The sequence below is a fragment of the Ictidomys tridecemlineatus genome, chromosome 7, assembly GCF_052094955.1.
Source record: "Ictidomys tridecemlineatus isolate mIctTri1 chromosome 7, mIctTri1.hap1, whole genome shotgun sequence".
In the NCBI taxonomy this organism is placed as follows: domain Eukaryota; kingdom Metazoa; phylum Chordata; class Mammalia; order Rodentia; family Sciuridae; genus Ictidomys; species Ictidomys tridecemlineatus.
The window spans coordinates 195,865,899-195,883,947 of record NC_135483.1 but is presented as its reverse complement, the minus strand read 5'-3'; the positions used below and the strand labels follow the sequence as shown (position 1 = coordinate 195,883,947).

At 47.8% G+C, this 18,049-nt stretch overlaps 1 protein-coding gene across 42 annotated transcripts in view; it reads right to left on the bottom strand.

The window, feature by feature from the left end:
• Nucleotides 1–4,335: 4,335 nt before the first annotated feature.
• Lrrfip1 (LRR binding FLII interacting protein 1) overlaps nucleotides 4,336–18,049 on the bottom strand; it is a 124,378-nt gene continuing 110,664 nt past the window's right edge. For 33 of the 42 annotated variants that reach the window (XM_078018298.1, XM_078018303.1, XM_078018308.1 and 30 more), the window contains one exon: nucleotides 13,638–16,678. In XM_078018298.1, coding sequence (XP_077874424.1) covers nucleotides 14,967–16,678 — 1,712 coding nt within the window. In that variant the 3' untranslated portion in view covers nucleotides 13,638–14,966. Of the gene's footprint in view, nucleotides 5,155–6,386; nucleotides 6,492–7,449; nucleotides 7,530–8,142; nucleotides 8,261–9,882; nucleotides 9,933–13,637; nucleotides 16,679–18,049 lie in introns of those variants that run through there. The other 9 variants (XM_078018326.1, XM_078018329.1, XM_078018331.1 and 6 more) reach the window with 1 other exon arrangement.

Below are 18,049 nucleotides of genomic sequence, written 5' to 3'. Positions count from 1 at the left end.
GAGAGGATGATGGTGGAACATGGAAATCTTGGTTAAGAAGAGGGTGAGGCATTTGTGGTTCAGTGAATTAAGCCAAGGTGGCCACACTTGAAGACCCTCCTGGGCCAGTGCCTCTTAAGCAGAGATGAATCTCATAGTCCAAATCTGCCACCCCAGGCCCTCTGCAGTGGGATAAGCATAGAACCTTACTCTCTGGACTGTGACGAGTGGTGATATAGAGGGGCTGGGTGCACTTGGAGGCTGTTTGGGAAGCTCTTACCTCCTGAGTGCCATGTACCAGTACCGCCATCTATCCTCGCTGGTGACCCAATGCTGGGCTCATAAAATCTGACTTTTCCTATAACTCAAAGCATGCAACCACATAGAAGTAGCTTTTCAGTGATCCAGGGATGGCTCTTCTACCTTAAGGATCTGTAGAAACAGAGTGAGCCACTGGAATTCTTTATTCTTAAATAGGGGACACAAAGGGGAGGGAACATTCCACCCCAAAAAGGGCAAAGGGGTAGGATTACAAAGGAAGAGGTGAGTGTAACTCGCCCCCTGTGGGTAACACCTGCACCTGGAGCCACACCTTGCTATCTGAGCTGGGCCAATGCCCAAGTCACTACAAAAAGTAGTAATTGGCCAGAGCCTCCTGCGTCAGGACTTAAGGTGTGTTCATGCAGGGCAGCTCCTGCCATGCCAGAACTCTTCTAAGTGCTGGGCCCCTGGTGGCCTCTCAGTGGAGTGGAATGGTTACCAGCAGTAGCCAGAGCTGTAATACTCTAGGACCCTCCATTTAGCAGTATGTTTTCTGTTCTTCTGGGTTTTGTTTTTTTATTTGTTTATTTTTTTGAGACAGTGTCCCACTGTGTTTCCAGGCTGGCCTTGAACTCTTGTCCTCAAGCATTCTTCACCTCAGTCACAAGTAGCGTACACCTCAGTTTCCTTTTTAAATGGAGGCAGTAAGAGGACCCACAATGGGTTACTGCAAAAATCAAACGTAACTACAAATGTAGAGGAGGCAGTGACATAATCAGACTTGTAAAGAGGTTCAGTAAAGTGGGTTGGGAGCGGGAAGACGATGCCTGGCCTGGTCCAGAGGAGGGGGTGGTATGGATGGAGAAACGGTTGGCTTGTGAGGTCTGTCCAAAATGGAACTGGTAGTGCTAAGGGGCAGGAAGGGCAGGAAAGGGTCCAAGTAACACCAAGGCTCGGACGAGGGGATGGTGTGGCTGATGGTGTTTGTATTAAGGGGGGTTTGGGAAGAAGGAGTTGGTGGGGGCCCTGGTGGGAAGGAAGCAAGGAGTTCTTGGCTTTGTAAGTTGATGGGTTTCCTATGCTTATATTCTGTTGCCTTTTTCTTAGTGAGAAATTTTGCTGATCCTCCTTGACACCCTTTGCTGGCCCCTTGTCCTCTCCATAACCCTGCTGAAATATTCTCGTCTCCTCCTGTGCCTCTAGTCAGTTACCACCCGCCTCAGGCAAGACCAGGTTCAAGATTTGAAAATGGCATCTCTGTTGGGGGCAGTGGCACAGGCCTGTAATAGCAGCAACTCAAGAGACTGAGGCAGGAGGATCAGTTCAAGGCCAGCCCCAGTAATTTAAAAGACTCTGTCTCAAAATCAAAAAATAAAAAGGGCTGGAGTGTAGCTCAGTGTTAAAACACCTTGGGTTCCATCTTCAGTACCAATTAAAAAAAATCCCCAATTCTTTGATACTTTTCCTTCCAAGAAACAGAGATAATTTCCTTCCTTTCCACCTTGAAACATTGCTTCCAGCTTGTCTCTGTCCCTTCTAGATCCCTCCCCTGGAGGGACCACGCTGCCAGGTCCTGAGCAACACTGGAGAGGTCCGTGTGCTGATTAACCAAGGCCTCCAGCCAGAGGTCAACAGGGAAGTGAGGCTCAGTAACCACCACATGAATGAGCTCGGAACAGAGTCTTCAGACCCAGGTGGACCTCCTGATGAATCTGCCTGGTTGACTGTTTGCTGAGAGACCCTGAGCTAGACTACTCAACTACATCACTCCCAGAATTCTGACCCACAGAAATCTCCTGAGATAATAAATACATGTTGTTTTAAGCTGCAAAGTTTGGGGTTGGTTTGTCACAGAGCAATAAATAACACACAGTGAATCCACGAGAAGATCGCTCGTGTGAATTTGCAGGGACACCAAATAAAACAGACACACTTTACCTTTACACAAGCTTCAGGATGACTTCTCCGCTCTCGGCCTCAGGCTCCCCAAAAGGGAGAGCAAGAGAAAGTCACGAGAGGCTGGCGAGAGAGAGAGAGAGAGAGAGAGAGAGAGAGAGAGAGAGAGAGAGAGAGAGATAGATACAAGGGACAAGTGAGTGAAACTCAACCCCAGGGGTGACACCTACACCTGAAGACCTGCCTTACTGTCTGAGCTGGACAACGCCCAAGTCACCATGAAATGTAGCGATTGGTCAGAGACCCCAGCTTCACGACTGGAAGGCGTGGTCGTTCAGAGTCGCTCCCCACAGCTGAGGCTGGCTTTGAACTCAAGATCCTCCTGCCTCAGCCTTCCAGACCACTGGGATTACAGGTGTGGGCCACTGTGTGCAATCATTCTTAGTAAAATCATGGAAATACACACCCATACAACTAGATGATGTTTAGTGTAAAATGATCACACACACACACACACACACACACACACACACATAAATACACGTAACTATGCCGGCAATTGCATTTTCCTGACTCAGTGGTCCTGTCCTTGCTGCTGGGAGTCTCTCTTTGAGATAAGACTAGCTGATCTGAATCAGATATTCCCACCTCTCTGTTTTTCAAACGTGCCCTTACTGCTGCAATATCAGTGAATTCACTGTTTATTCTCCCACGTTTGACTTTCCTAAATCTCAGCTGTGCTAACTCTTGGTATTCAGGGCAATTTTTCTGCCTTATTATTTTTAATATTTAGTATAATAAAAACCAGAGAGTTTCTCTTTTATATTCAAGGTTGCCCAAATTGTTCATGAGAGGAGGGAGTAATATTTTTTTAAAAATGGTATCTGAAAAAAATTAGATCTAGATTTTTAAGAGAGTGCATTTGATATTCTTGATATGGAGACATTAAATCACATCACCTAAAAGCTACACTTGGCAAAATGATGGTGGAAAAGAACTACCACTCTTAGTCCCTGTAAAACTCCATCCTGGCTGAGACTGGCTAAGAAAATTTGAGCAGCCAGTGTGGTAAAGTAGAGCTGGGCTTTCCCTGGGGCCACCAAGCTGGTGGCTGGGGAGAGGAGAGGAGCTCATGTGGGGAGAACTCAGTCCCCGGGCCCAGGGATGTGATTTATTCAGAGCCTGTTAGACAGGGTGCTGTCTTCAGAAGGTGGAGCTTGGTGGGTGCCCACAGGCCCCTGGTGGTGGTGGTGCCCAGAAGCCTGGGTAGCATGAACACAGACCTAAAGAAACTCCCCACTGCTGTTGCCTCCCACCCCATGTGCAGCGTAAGAACCTCTGGGATGTGGTCACCGTGGCTGCAAGGCTTCACATGCTTCTAGCTACACCCTCTCTCCAGGTCTGTGGTGCTCTTGTTGCTATGCCACCTGGGGCAGGGGTGCAGTTTTGAAAGGAGCCAGACCCAGCCACCTTGGGGTAACTTCACTCAGGACAGTGGCTCCTGCTGAGCACTCACATAGGAGCCATCCAGAAAGGGTGGTCAGGACTGCTCTGGCTGAGCAAGAAGCCAGTAAGGGGAAGGCAGGGAGCTGGACGTACACAGTCATGCCCCAGGGAGTGGACAGGCAGTGGCATCAGGGAAGTGTGGCCGTAAGCACAGGGCTGGGACAGCTGTGTAGCTCATGAGTGATTAGGAGCTGGTGTCCAGTGAAGTGCTTGGAGGATAGGCCCAAGCTGCCCTGGATAGGACACTGCCCTGGCTGTGTCCCCCACACACCCCCAACTCACACCTTCACTCCAGCTTCCTTCAAGTGTTGATGCTAGGCGTGGTTTGGAATGATACTGCCTTGGTTTGCACTTGCTAATATCGTAAAAAGCTGGCCTCTTTAACCAGTCACATGGGAAATACGACGTGTACAAAGAGTAATTAAAAATCAGCAAGCAGCTGAGTCTGCTCTGCTTTTGCCCTTGATGATATTGTAGCTGTCTTTACTCTGGCTTCCTACTGCTCCCATTTCATTTTTATCCCAGGTGCCCTGATTGTATGAATATATCTATTTTTTTTTTTAAATAAGAAAAAGAGTTGATTTGCTATGCTTATAAAGATTTTAAAAAATGACCATAAATACACAGAATAACAAATATCAGTTAAGGAACTTCTTTCCCAGTGGGAAAAATAAAAACCACATAGTTCAAGTATTTCAACATTTAAATTTTTATTTTTCTAACAGCACATTCTTAAAAAGAAGTTAACAACTTCAATTTCAAATATAAGGATTAAATAATGCAAATGAAAAGCTGTCATTTTCAGTGAAGCTATTGCCTAATTACCCTGGAAAAAAGTATTCTCATGACTGAACTGAAGCCAAAATCCATTAGCAGAGCTTCACCTGACGCTGTGAAGAGTCTCTTAAGGTCACTTGTGTCTAGACCATGCCCTTGTCTCCAGCCAGAGTTATGCTTGGTAATGGCTTGTGGTTCCACAGTGTTTTGTGTATGAAAAGCGTAGACTAAGAGACACGACTGAAGTCGCTCCAATTGTAGGTTCTGCTGCGGAAGGAAGTCCCAACACTGTAACGTCCCCTTCGCCTTCATTCAGAAAGACACATGAAAAGAGAACTCAAGTCCCACCCCCAGCCTGGCTCTGATCACCACTGGAGTGGCACTGAGGCTGCTGTGCATCAGATCCGAAGCTCCCGAGAGGCCCAGTGTGCTTAGAAGAGACCTGAAGGTTCCACCTGGTGGCCCAGCTTGGGGCAGGTGCCTGTAGACAGAGGCATCTGGTGGCCACTGGGGCTCCTTCTGTCAGAGGCAGGGGAAGAAGCAGCACTTCCAGGCGGCACAGAGAAAAGCCCACGTCGCCACGCTCTCGGTTGCCAGCCAGCAGCTGGCACTCAGAGCTGGTGCTCACTGCTGGGTCAAGAGTGCGCTCCTGTTGGCTTTCATCTTTTCCAGGCGCTTCACCAAGTGGCCGTTGCTCACCTCAAGCTCTTCCGTTTTATCTAAGGCTGAGCGGAGCTGAAAGCAGGGAGAGGCAGTGAGCTCCCAGGAACCTGTTTCCTCCCAACAACCAGAGCGAGCCCGGGGCCTCAGGCGAGGAGGCCCCCATGGCTTGGGGCAGTCAGGAGCCAGGTCTCCATGGCCAGAGACCAAAGCAGGAAGGCAAGAGGCTGGTTGTGGCTCAGAACCTCGGCGGAGCAGAAAGACCAGCAGAAGCCCCAGGGAGGGAGCTGCACGGTCACAGGGGCATGGAGATGTGGGAGCATCTGTGGCTCTGCTTCTACCCAGAACCCATAAGTAGAGTGGTGGGGTCCTGGGACAGATGAACCTCCCCCACCCATGTCACCAGCAGGGGCAGAAGGGAAGGCTGCTGGTGGGAAGTTTCCCCTAGTCAGGCCTGGGGCATTCCTGCCAATAAAAATGAAGCATAGCTTCATGAACCACCACACGGGAAGGGCAAGGCCACCTGAGGTGAGTGTAGAAGCCACGAATGGCAGCAGAGATGCCCAGAGACTGAGCAGGGTCAGATCAAAGTGGAAAACAGCAAGTTGTGCTTGGGACGTTTAAAGGGATGAGATACACCTTACAACAGTGCTGTGCCCCAATGTACAGACCCACGCTCACCAGGTGCTATAAACATGGGCTGGGTGAACAGCTTTGCAAAGTGTCTTCAGGAAGGTAAGATACGGGTGGTTCTTTTTTAATACTTATTTTTTAGCTTTAGGTGGACATAGTATTTTATTTTATTTCTATGTAGTGCTGAGGATTGAACCCAGTGCTTCACGCGTGCCAGGCGAGTGCTCCACCACTGAGCCCTAGCCCCAGCCTAAATACACGTAGTTTTTAAAGAAAGCCTGGCAGCACAGCAGATGGCCTGTGCACAATTCAGCCTCTCGGGGCACTTCAGACAGTGCTAGCCGCTGCCCATGTCCAGGCTTGCTCCATGTGACTTCGTACGTAGGCATAAGTGGCCTGGCTGCTCCCTGATCTCACTAATCAACTCGACATTTATGGATGGGCCCTGTGGTAGATGCTCACTGGCTGGTTGGACAGTCAGGGCCAGCCAGGGTCCTGGTCCTAGGCTCCTGACTGGCTGCCCTGCCATCGCCTTTGTTAGCACTTGGTGTGGCTGGGGACAGCTGGCCATGCACAGCCTCATGGCAGATTTAACCCAAGTAAATCCTCCCTCGATGGCCCAACCAGAGGAACGGCCACACCACTCTTTCCCTAAGACAGTCTAGAAAATTTACCTCTCTTTGGAGTTTCCGTTTTTCTGCCTTAAGTTCATCTTCTATTTTTTCTGCATTTTCAGCAGCCGATTTATAACGTGACACTTGGCTCTCTAACCTTATTACCTGAAAGGCAGGGAAAAGCCATCTGTATAAGTCAACAGGTCCGTTTTCTTCTTCTAATTGCTTTATTCTTCTCAAGAACATAGGGACTGACTGACTTAATGAAACAGAGAATACACCCTGCGAGTCCCAGTGACACAGCCCGTGGGAGAGGACTCAGCGTCTGGCCAAGCAAGGCGTCTGTGCAAACAGTGGCCCGGCTCTGAGCCGGCAAGGGCTTCTCTGCCTCGGCAGTCACAGGCAATCCTCAGGGCTGGTGCCGCTGCCCTGGCGTCTGTCCTGCTGGAGAGCCATAGGCTGAGGAAGAGCAAAGGTCCTGCCAGCACCTGGCTCCAGGCTGACCTCTCCCAGGAGTGGCAGGTGGGAGGTGGGAAAGGCAGAGCAGGAGTGCAGGCGCCTTTGGGTGGCAAAGGCGGTGAATGCCTGCCAGCATGCTTCATTAAGTGGCACACAAAAAACAAAAACCCACCCTGGGGTGTGCTCACGACAGAGGGGGAAAGAGCTTGCTTTGACCTCTTCCTTGGATAGGACACAGATTGTCCTTGGGCCCAGCATCTGGAGGTGGGAATACCCCAAGTTAGATACCAGGGAGAACTGCCCTGGCTAGCAGAGAAAGGCAGAGTGACAGCATGAAGTGTTTTCAATTAGCTAAATTACTTTTAAAGGAGCAAAGTTTTAAAAAATTCCCAAGCCACATTGGCTATCTTCTACCACTGACCAGTATTTCTAAAGGATTGATAGAACAGCCTAACCCTAATAATCATCTCTCCTTGCACTTTCTCTTTCTCCAAGAAACACCTTGAGAGACTTGCTGCCTTCATTTGCCCATATCAGGACCATTTTTGGTTCTAAAAATCTCTGCTATTTTGTCCCCAGCCCTTCAGGTGCTATTTTTAGCCAACAAAACTTCAGTTAAACATCCGTTTGACTGCCCATGACTGCTTAAGAGGTGCTCACATACATTTTGTTCTAATGCAGTTATCTCTTGCTCAGATTTTGCAAGTTTAAATTTGAGGTCGCTGATCTGTCTGTTGGCATCCCCTAAAGGTTGAAAGAAAAGGAAAAATTGTTAAGCTCTTGGGCTTTGAAAATGTTAAAACAGGAGTTCCTGGGAACCACGTCTTTACTTTATAATCATCTTGCAGATTTCTAAGTGCAGGTCTGTGGCTCCACAATTGGAGCCAAGGATCGAGAAGGCGTGGTGTGAACCCAGGCTGGGAAAGTGCCTCTGTGCCCCCTGCTTGGGAAGGTCAGGAGAGCCCAGGCGAGCGCCACCCCTGAGCCAAGACGACAGACCAAGGATGGAGTTGGGACGAGGAGGAGGGATGGGTGTGTTTGGTCTCCTTTAAACCTGTTTCTAGTTAGTGACGTAAAAAGTGCCTCCCAGTCTTTCCTGCCATCAGCAGATTAAGACTGCAGTGCCCAGCAGAGCACTCGTGGCTCCCCTCAGGGCACACTTGCACCTCTGGGGACGCCTGCTCTACGCCACAGGCCTGGAAAGCAATGTCCTTGCTCTGCCCACAAAGAAGTGCCTTTGTGCCTCTGTATCCAGGGCCTCTGGGTGGGGGATGTGAGGGCTCCTGGGCTTTCTGTGCCGTGATGGCTTAAGGACAGCGCGCATTACAGTGTGTTCTGCACAAGAATTGACATTTACTCTGTAGATCCACGACGTGCATGTCTGTCCCGTTTTCCAATGCAGCATCTTCAGGGCGCAGACTGTCTAGCTTGCCATTCTTCTGTCTCCCCTCCAGCTGCCCTTTGAGTTTCTTAATCTGAAACACCCACCAGTAAAATATGTTAATTTCTCTATTCCAAAGGAAACCGGAAAGCTGAGTTTGTGCCCTATGGGAAGGGAAGCAAACATAAAGTGAAAACCAGCCCCCAGAAGCACAGCAGGCCACCGCCTGGAGCTGAGTGCCTGTGCCCAGGAGACAGGGATGACATGACTGGGCAGGAGAGGACAAGGCAAAAGTTGACAATCCACCCTGCACTACACCAGCCAGAGGGACTCTCCCTTTAATCAAGACCAACTCCAGTAAGGAAACAAAAACCTTTTCCAATAGGTGCTCTTCTCAGAAAATACTAGACATACAACGAATGTCAAAGGAGCTTTCTTTACAATATCTGGCATGAATTGTTTTGTAACTTGGATGAAAAGTCGTTCTGAAGGTGAAATTCTTTGGGGACTCAGGAGGAGGCTGTACATAAAGCCACCCAAAGAACCAGCCAACGGATGGCGAGTTAGTTAGTGTGCCATTGACCTTTGCTTTATTCACAGGAAGCCAGACAGGGCCACCTGGTGTCTCCAGGCCTAGCAGTGCAGGAACTAAATCCCCCCAAGCTGTGCCAAGGACCCAGTCACGCTGCAGGTTGTGCACAGGTGTTTGCCAGTCTTCAGGGAGTGGGTGTCTGCACAGCCCTGCTCTCCTGGGCAGGGAGAAACAGGAGGTGGGATCGGCAGCTGCAGAGGAGTGCCGGACGCGCAGGTGCCCAGTGGCGAGCCTTGCCCTGCTTTCTGGCTCGCTTCTGACCTCTGTGGCATCCTCTGGGTAGCCATCTCCCTGCACCTCTGACCAAACACAGACCAGGGTGCCTGCTGGTTCAAGGACACGGTGCAGAATGACAGTGGATACGTGTTAAAAGTTCACATTGTTTTATTTTTTTTGTGGTGCTAGGGATGGATCCCAGGACCTCGAACATGACAGGCCATGGCCTGCCACTGAGCCACACCCCAGACCAGATGGTGTTTCTAAAAGAACACAGGATCCCCGAGACTCCTGCCACCACAGATGCTTTATCCAGTCTTGAAAGAGTGTTCAACAGAATTGTAAAAAGTAAGGCAAATGCATTTGGTTAGTAGCTTCTGAAGGAAAATTAGAGGAACTGAGTTTCCTTAGAAGGTGTTGTGGAATAATTTAGTAACCATCCTGAACATGGCAAGGACAGTATCCAGGATTTCTTGAGGTCAGAGAGAGAATGAAGATAAATCACAGTTAGCAATGCTGATCAACCATTCAAAGAAACGCCTGCCGGAAGGGACTGATCACTGGGCACAAGGCGGATGGGTGGTGACAAGCACCAGTGAGAGGAGAGGTGCTGGCAGCAACCAAGGCCTGGTCTCAGCACTTAGCCTGGGCCTTCCACACTAATGTGCAATTCAAGCAGCAATCCACTAGGACGTACCCAGCTCAGCACAGCGGCCTCAGGTCTCTGAGACCTCCTCCCTGGCACTCGCGTGACGTGTGATGTTCTGTTTGGACAAAATCAAGCTAAGGTTTGGCTTATGGTTCTTTTCAGGCATGATGCATCTAGGGGTTTTCTGAGTGCACTAGATGTCAGGACGGGAAGGCTTGTGGTTTCGCGTGCCCTGCTAAAGTAATCAAAAGATCATTACCTGTTCCAGCAGGCATTCCCGTTCATCAATGAGCTTTTTCAACCTAATATCTGAAGAGAGGAGAGAGACACAGGTTCGGGTGAATGGCACGCGGCGCCCTCCAGCGGTGGCTCGCCAGGGGATGCTGGTTGGGGTTAGTGAGATGAATGATGAAGGCAGAGTTACACACGTACCACGGTGGATGAGGCCAGGCAGGACGGGGAGGTACTCAGCCAGGGGAGGCTCCACCTCCCGACTCACTTCTGGGAGCAGCATCCGGCTCATGCAAACAGGCTAGTCTTCTACTTAGGTTAGCATGCAAGAACGCCAGGCAAACCACACTGCAACACAAGAGCTCACAGGCTTCACGCTTCAGGTTGCCAGGGCAACACACACCCCGAATCGCCACACGGGAGCACCACGGCAGCCTTCCTCCCTGAGCTGACCGCTCGGGTGTACCTATCTTGTTTCTCTTGTAGACTCACCAGTGAGTTTTGACTCTGTTTACAAATCCAAGCACGCTGACAACATGCCCTAACCCAGTTACTCTTTGAAGGCAAGCGTAGGGATGGTTGGTGTTTTTACACACCCCCGCCAGGCACATAAGGATGTGTACAAAATGTGTGTGTAGCCCCAACACCTCTGTGCAGGAGGGTACGACAGCGTTCAGGTTCAGCGGGACCAAGACCTGGGAGTGTTCACATCTGCTTAAAGGTAAAATCCGGAGAACCGATGCTGACAGGGATGCACCCGCACACACTCGGCAACATAGGCAGGCCCTGTTCTAGCAGCTTCCGTGCATCGGCTTGTATCAGCCCAAGAGCCCGGTGGGTGGGCCATCACTCCCCTCTTTAGAGAAGGGGGAGGCCCAGGGCGGTGGTCTCTGTCCAAGGCCTAGCAGCCCAGCCTCGGGGTGCTCCAGCACTTCCAGTCAGTGGTGGTCTCGCATCTCTGGGAGGGATGCGGACCCCTGCCTGAGCTCGGATTCCAAGGGGACCCTGCCCCACATTGCTTAGCTCTAAATTCTCCATCGAGTAAAATATTAATTTTCATTTGCCGTGTGAGAAGAAAATAACCCACATAAAATGTGTCTTTGTTTTCATTTAAAAAACTATCTGGCCACATTCTAATCCAATTTACAGGTTTTCTCTAATTTGTTTTCCAAAAACCCTATTTTGAAAGGCACTATGTAACAAAAGAGGAGAAATTTTTAAGCAGAAGATAAATTCAGGATCCTTTCTGGAAATGCATTTTAAAGGCTAATGGTGTCTTACAGTTACTTCATTTCTTCCCTTTCATAAATGCATCCAACACAGAAATTAATTTTTTCGTGGTCATAAACTTGGTTCTTTTATCCAATATCACTTTTCATCTTATCATACATATTTTTTACTCCTATATACAAAACACTGAATACATCTGAAAATGATCCTGAAGCTCATATATCCATTGTATAATTTTACTATCTTTTATTATTTGAGTCTAAGAAGTCTCCAAGAAGACTTTAAAATTTTAGAAAGGTAGTAGGAAATAAATTTTAAAATGTAATCTTAGTGAAAAAAAAAATGTAGGTGATCTGACTTTTAGTCTTATAGTGAGACTATTAGGAACTTTAGGAAGAGAAATTTTAAAGCTGAATAGGAGAACAAAAGGAAAACTAAACAGCTTTCAGAAAACGGAAAAAAGCAAAATAACTTGATATAGAGAAAATAAAAGTACCACTTTTCAAAGCTTTAAAAATCAACAAGTGTAACTTGCTTGGTGAAATGGCACATCAGTGGTAAACTTACCGTTAACACCTAACCAGAATACTAAAGACCCAGGATTACCCTGTATTTATGCAGCAAGTAGCCTTGCTGGTCAGAAATACTCCTGCACAGGCAGGTGGAGACTACTCAGCCAGCCCCTGAAGTGTTTAGAAATGAAGCACAGAAAAAGGTCAAGTCCTGATTTTAGGGCTTCCTCCTATACTGGGAAGCTAAAATCAGAAGACTAGTAAAGGTATTTTAATGATATTGCTAAAGAATTGCATTTTTAAGAAATCTGTTTAAAAAAAAGAAATGTTTTTTTTTACATATTAATAATATATTAATGACTCCAGCAAACTTTATGGTACACATTTTAGAGATCCATGAATAGGGAACAAAAGAGGGAGAGACTTCTAGAAACTTCCTGGGTAGGCAAACAAGTACTGGGATCCTCAGTCATTCCTTTGGCCTGTGTGTTGTTAGTTCTCCATCCAGGGGCATCACGATTCAACTAACAGCACATGACAGCCGGCACAGATCTGATCATGGCAGGACAAGCACGTATTCGGAACCTGACACACACGTGTGCTTCCCTCCCCTTCGTTTAGGGGTCTGGGCATTTGGAAGGAATCTTCCTATTGGTTTCCTTGGCTCAGTGGCCATGGGGTCTCCTGGGAAGGGACCAGACCAGAGGGACCCCAAGCCTTCCAGGGTTCTGGTGATAGTGGAAGGTTAATTTCATTGGGTGTTCATTGGGTGTTCTTTTAATCAGAAGTACTAAACATCATACAAAGTAGTCAGTGCAGTACAGTTCATTCTTAAAAATGATTTAAAAAATGCTACTGCTTTCTAACCTTTGCATAACAAAATTAAAGCCCCAAATCTGTTCTTTCTTATTTTCTATATAGACTCATAACTATAATTTTGAAAAAAGACTTACATTTTAATATCATAGGTATCTTCTGGTTTGGGGCTGAAACACAACCAAGGTTTTTAAGATCTTGTTGAATGAACACTTTTCTCTATTCTGTTCAGCCTAAGTTCCTCTGGCTGAGAGAGAACTTTGCAATTCTCTTGAGTTTGAACCTTCTATTGCTGGAATCTTTCTAAATTGCCTTGACACTGAATATGCCTAAGTTAATCACTTCTTGGGGGCTGAAGGGCCCTCCCTAGGACAAGCAGGGGCTGGGCTGTGGTGCTGTCACATGCACAGGGCACAGAAGCTGATGTCTGCATAAAGGCACTGGAAGGACCAAGACATGACTCTGCTGCGGCACGCTCCTCCCTGATTGTCTGCTGCCGATTCTCAGCTTCGGCACCCCACTAGACAGCTGAGCCTGTGCCTGTCCACTGGCCAGTGCCTTCAGCTATTCAGTGACCAGGGTGCTTGTCAATGAACAAATGAGCAGGTGAATGACAGAGGCTGGACAGTGAGCTCAAGGACCTGTGGTGTGCCTGATGTCACGTGCTGCTGGAGAACTTGGGGGAAAAGGACGGAGCTCAAGAAGACCAGAGGGTGTTACTCTAGTGTCTGGTTGGGGGGGCCTCTGAAAGTCGAAACGAGAGCTGCCTTCCCACACACGCTCCAGCTCCAGTACACAGCGGCTTGGCAGCAGTGACGTGGACCAGGGCCCCCTGCATCCTGCAGAGCCCTTGGCTGGAGCCTCCACCGAGTCCCCACTTTCCTGCGTTCACGGCACGAGAGGATTCATCATACCCACTGTCCTCTTCTTCCAGGCACTTGAGCAGCACCGATCCAGGTTTACTGGCCACTTTGATCATTCTCCCCAACTACTCTAGGTTGGCATGCTTAAACGGAGACCCTCCAGCTGGGCCCCACCTGGGGGGTCCAGAGCATGGCCCTCTATCAGTGCCAGGATGGCCCCAGGGAAGGCACATACCTACTGCTGCCAGGCGGTGAGGAATAGAGGCTCAGAGCCCTGCGGGGTCAGCAGCCAGGAGCAGGGTCACTGTGTGGAACAGCAGCCAGGGTCAGAGGTCAAGGAGCCCACAGACTAAACCACAGCCTTGTCAAATTATAAAATGCTTTTATTTTAGTTATGTAACACTTAGGTTCGCCTCCAAATTTACTGAGGTTTTGGTGTTTCTGTACTCAATTGTATCTTGTAACAGTTAATACAAATTCCAATAATCTTATAAAGTGTCAATGGCATTCATAATATACATTCCCTTGTGATTTTATACTTTACCATTGCTTTTTACTTAATTTATGATCATTTAAAATTTTTTTATATAGAAAAAATATAATTTTCCAGGCAGATCAAAACAAAAAATTCCAGTAAAAATATACTGAGGATAACAAATAAAAATATTTATACCAAAATACCAAAAGTAATTCAACTTTTTAAAATATCCTAGTTTAATCTAATGAGTAGTTTGCACTAAAACAAGTAATGTTTTGTGATGCTCTTTTGAATAATGACTAAGACATTCAAACAGAAAGAGAAGTAATTTTAAGTTAAAAAATTTTAAAAGACTGCCCTTGTCTAAATACCACAGTAGGAAATGCAATTTCAACATATTTCTTGATAAAAAATATTTTAAGAATAATCTTCATATACAACGAATCTGATACTTCATAAGCACGAAGTGAAGTCAAAATCTACAAAATAAACTTGGTCATCTGGACAATGAGATCCAAGGGTATTGGCATGACATTAAATACATGAGGTAAAGAACAAAAAGACCTCCCTAGTGCTTTCAGATATTTACTGTTATCCCTAAGATGATCAATGATTGGCCTGAGGTGCGTATCTTATCACTCAGTGACCTACATGCCATTTGGACATTTATTTCAGTTAAATAAAATACTATGCAGGTTATAATGTACATGTTAAAATCAAATATGGAAATACGCAGACTTGAATGAGACGTATTAGTTTAAATATGCACAATATTCATGATGCAGAAATCTAAGAGTGCTATTTGGTCATTTCATTGGATGTTGATATATTTGGTCCACATCTACATGCATAATGGCCTGGGGTCTAGCGAAGTAGTTTTACTTCAGGCTAGAATATAAAAAGAGTACGGATACCTTACTGTTTGCTGCTACTGGAAAGCTCTCCGTCAGAACTTACTCTGAAAACAAATGTCTTTCTTCCTAATATGGGTGACAACCTCAGTGATTGAACACGAACCTGTAGGTAACAATGTGGCTAATGTGGTAAGTGAGTCACTGTCATACAGTACATCTAGATCAAGTAGGACGTTCCGCACTGTGCCAGTGAGGTCGAGGAAGGCGTCTCTGACGCCAGGACTTGCTGTGCGGAGTGGGTCGGGCCTCCTCTGCCACCTGGTCTGGGCCCGCCGGCTGCCCGTCTGCGGCCCCCTGCCCTAGGACATGGTGCAGTCTTCTTTGCTCTTGCCCCTCTCGCTTCCTTCTCCTGCTTCTCTTCCACCCTCTGAACTGGAGTCCCCCGTCCCCCCTGCTGCTGCTGACAACTCACTGCTTTCTTGACCCAGGCTGTCCTGGGCCTTGTCAGCCACCTGACCTGGGTGTTGGGGCGGATCCTGCCTCTGGGCACTCTCTGCCCGAGAGGCATCTTCAATGTCCTCTGAGGGGCTGTTTTCCAGCAGGGAGCTGCGGTCCCCTTCTTCCTTCTCTGGTTCCAGAGGACTGCTCTGGGCGCTGCTGGCTGCTTTGGCATCACCATCTTCATCTAATGCTTTATCACTAGCACTAGCCCCTGCCGACTCAGCTGTCCCACCTTCAGGATTCAGCGTGCCTCCGTGAGGCACTCCCCCTGCCCTGGTCTTCACATCACCGTCGCCTTGCTGAAGCTTTCCATTCAACTCCGTTTCACCATTCCCCGGACAACCAACATGCTCCCCGCTTCCTGCCACAATTTCCTGCTCTGGATTTTGGGTCACCTCATTTTGTGATTCCACTGCTCGTTTCTTGTCAGAAAACTGCACCTGCTCTTCTTCCTTAATCTCGCCCACCTCTGCGTCCTGATAGCTCAGTTCTTTCTTAACACCCTCAAGGGATTCTGCAGCTGCCGCTGATCTTTTCTTCTTGTTTTTCTTCTTCTTGTTCTTATTCTTCTTCTGGGGTGACTCTGATGCCTCCGCCTGCTGGTCACTCTTCTCTTCCTCTGGTTCCTTGGCAGCAAGCAGCTCACCTTCAGGATCGGCCCTACCTGAGCCTGTTGCTTCCTGATGGCTGCCCTTGGCTGCTGGAGCACCAGGGACGGGCTGGGGTTCCGCGTGGCCTGGCTCCTCATCCCTCACCTCCGCAGCTCCACCCTTTTCTGCACTGTTCTTCCCACCGGCTTCTGTGCTATGAACTGGGGCCTCCCTCAGCTCAGCTGCCTCCCGGTTGGTGAGCTCCTTCTCTAAGCTCTGCCCTGCACTGGTGCTAAACACACACTGTCCACCTTGAGTCACTGGGTCATCACCATGCTTCAGAGGACTTGCAGGCACTGTGCCCACTTGCTCCCCAGCTGGCACGCCCCCTGCCTCTACTATACTCCCCAGGTGACCCCCACTTGGCCCTCCAACGTCTGTCCTGTTCATTCTTTCAACTTCGGGTATTGGCACAGGAGCAGATTCCTGGCATGTTTGTGAGCTAACCTCTTCCAAGTCGCTTTTCCAATCCTCCTGCTTTTCTTTTTCCTGCCTTCCTACAGATGGCTCACTTTGGCTTTTGATATCCAAGGCAGTGCAACTGTCCTGCCCACTCGTGGGTACTGGGGCTTCCTTGTCTAAATCCCTCCCATAGCCAGGCTGCTCTAGGGAAGCCCCAGTTTCACCATCTGGCACATCTATGACCCCTCTTGACTCAACCTGCCCTGGACTTTCAAGGAAAGCAGTATTCTCTAGAACTTGGTCATGAACCTGCTCCTCACAGTTAGCATTTGCTCTGGGTCCTGGGGATGGGGCACTGTCTCCAGAGGTTTTCTGCTCCTCCACATTTTCACCAGGATGTGATACATAATCCTTTACTGTGTCCTCTTTGTGCTGTTCTTGCTCAGTATTCTGCAAGATTGCTCTTTTCCCCATATTCTCCACAATTTCATTTTTCACCTTCACTTCTGTGGCTCTTCCTAAAAGACCATTGAGAGAATTGAAGGGACCCCATGATGCGGTGACCACTCAACATATATTAAAAAGTAAACACAGGTTCTAATACCCACCCAGCCCAGTTCCTAGAGAGAGTGAGTCATCAAAGAATCACATGAAATGGAGGCTTCTGCTATTTCAGTGTGGCAAAGCAGCAACTGCATTAGCAAGAATCGGATCAGTGAGGCCTGGCCACCGTTTCCAAGGCAACAGTGTGCTGGTGCCGCAGTGCATGAGCTTTTCAAGGTGAATTCACGTTTTAACACAAAGAAACAGCTCTGGATCAGAGAGCCAAACAACCCAAAATGATGGGTTTAAGAATGGACTGCAGGTCCGTTCCCATTTCCAAATGGACATCCTGACACCTCGTGCTTTTCCGGTTATCAAGTGGCTTTGCTGATCAGAGCCCCTAAGTGGCTCTCAAATTGTTGTTTTTAAAGAATGTCCAGTTCAGTTTCAGAAGCTTAGACTCAAGATCCATCTCAAAGAGGATACCTTTAAAATAGCTCCTATAAGGCAAAGAGAAAGCTATGCTCCACTGCCCAAGCATTGTCTTCCTGAAAGAGTTTCCACATCTGTCCTGAATCCTCAGCTCAGCCCAGGAGCCTGTGCACCCCAGCGGGAGGCAAGGCTAGATGCCAGGGGACCACTTAATTAAGACACTGTTTGCAAGTAGGAAGCTTGACACTGCTTTGGAACAAACAGTATACTCGAGATTCTCTAAACAAGCCTGCGCCTATTAGATACCATGTTACTGGAAGCCAGAGCCTGACAATCTTGTAGCCAGTCGTCTCCACACTGGGGCCATGGCCCCAGGAAAACAGGGGAGATACTAGCACTATGATTTAGTTTTATTTTACCTTTTAAAAATTTCTATTATTCTGTGTCTTATGAGGTACTTTCTATATCAATGAAACAGTACACATAAGTACATTAAAAGATAACATGTGTATTGATAAATTCCCACAATCCTTTACTGGCGGGATATGTGAGCTAAAACATTAAAGACCATCACAAAGCTGGCATTTAAGCAGCGCATGGTGGTTATAAAAGGTATGCAAAACAGCTATTGGACAAGAGCAGCATGGTCAATCCCTACCTGCTCAGCACCCCTTCTAAAGGCATGATGGCAATTCATTAATTCACCTTTTCTTCCCAACAACTTTTACACAGTTCCAAGTGCTGTCTTTAGGAGTGGTAAAGATAAAAAGGGACTTCCCTGGGAGGTGAGTCCTGAGAAGCTAAAGCCTACAGGTTTCCACATTTGCATAAATAAAACTAAGTAAGCTGAAAACTTCTAATTTGCGATTAAAAATCATGGGCTCTCTTATTCCAGACTCACTGATAAAAACTTG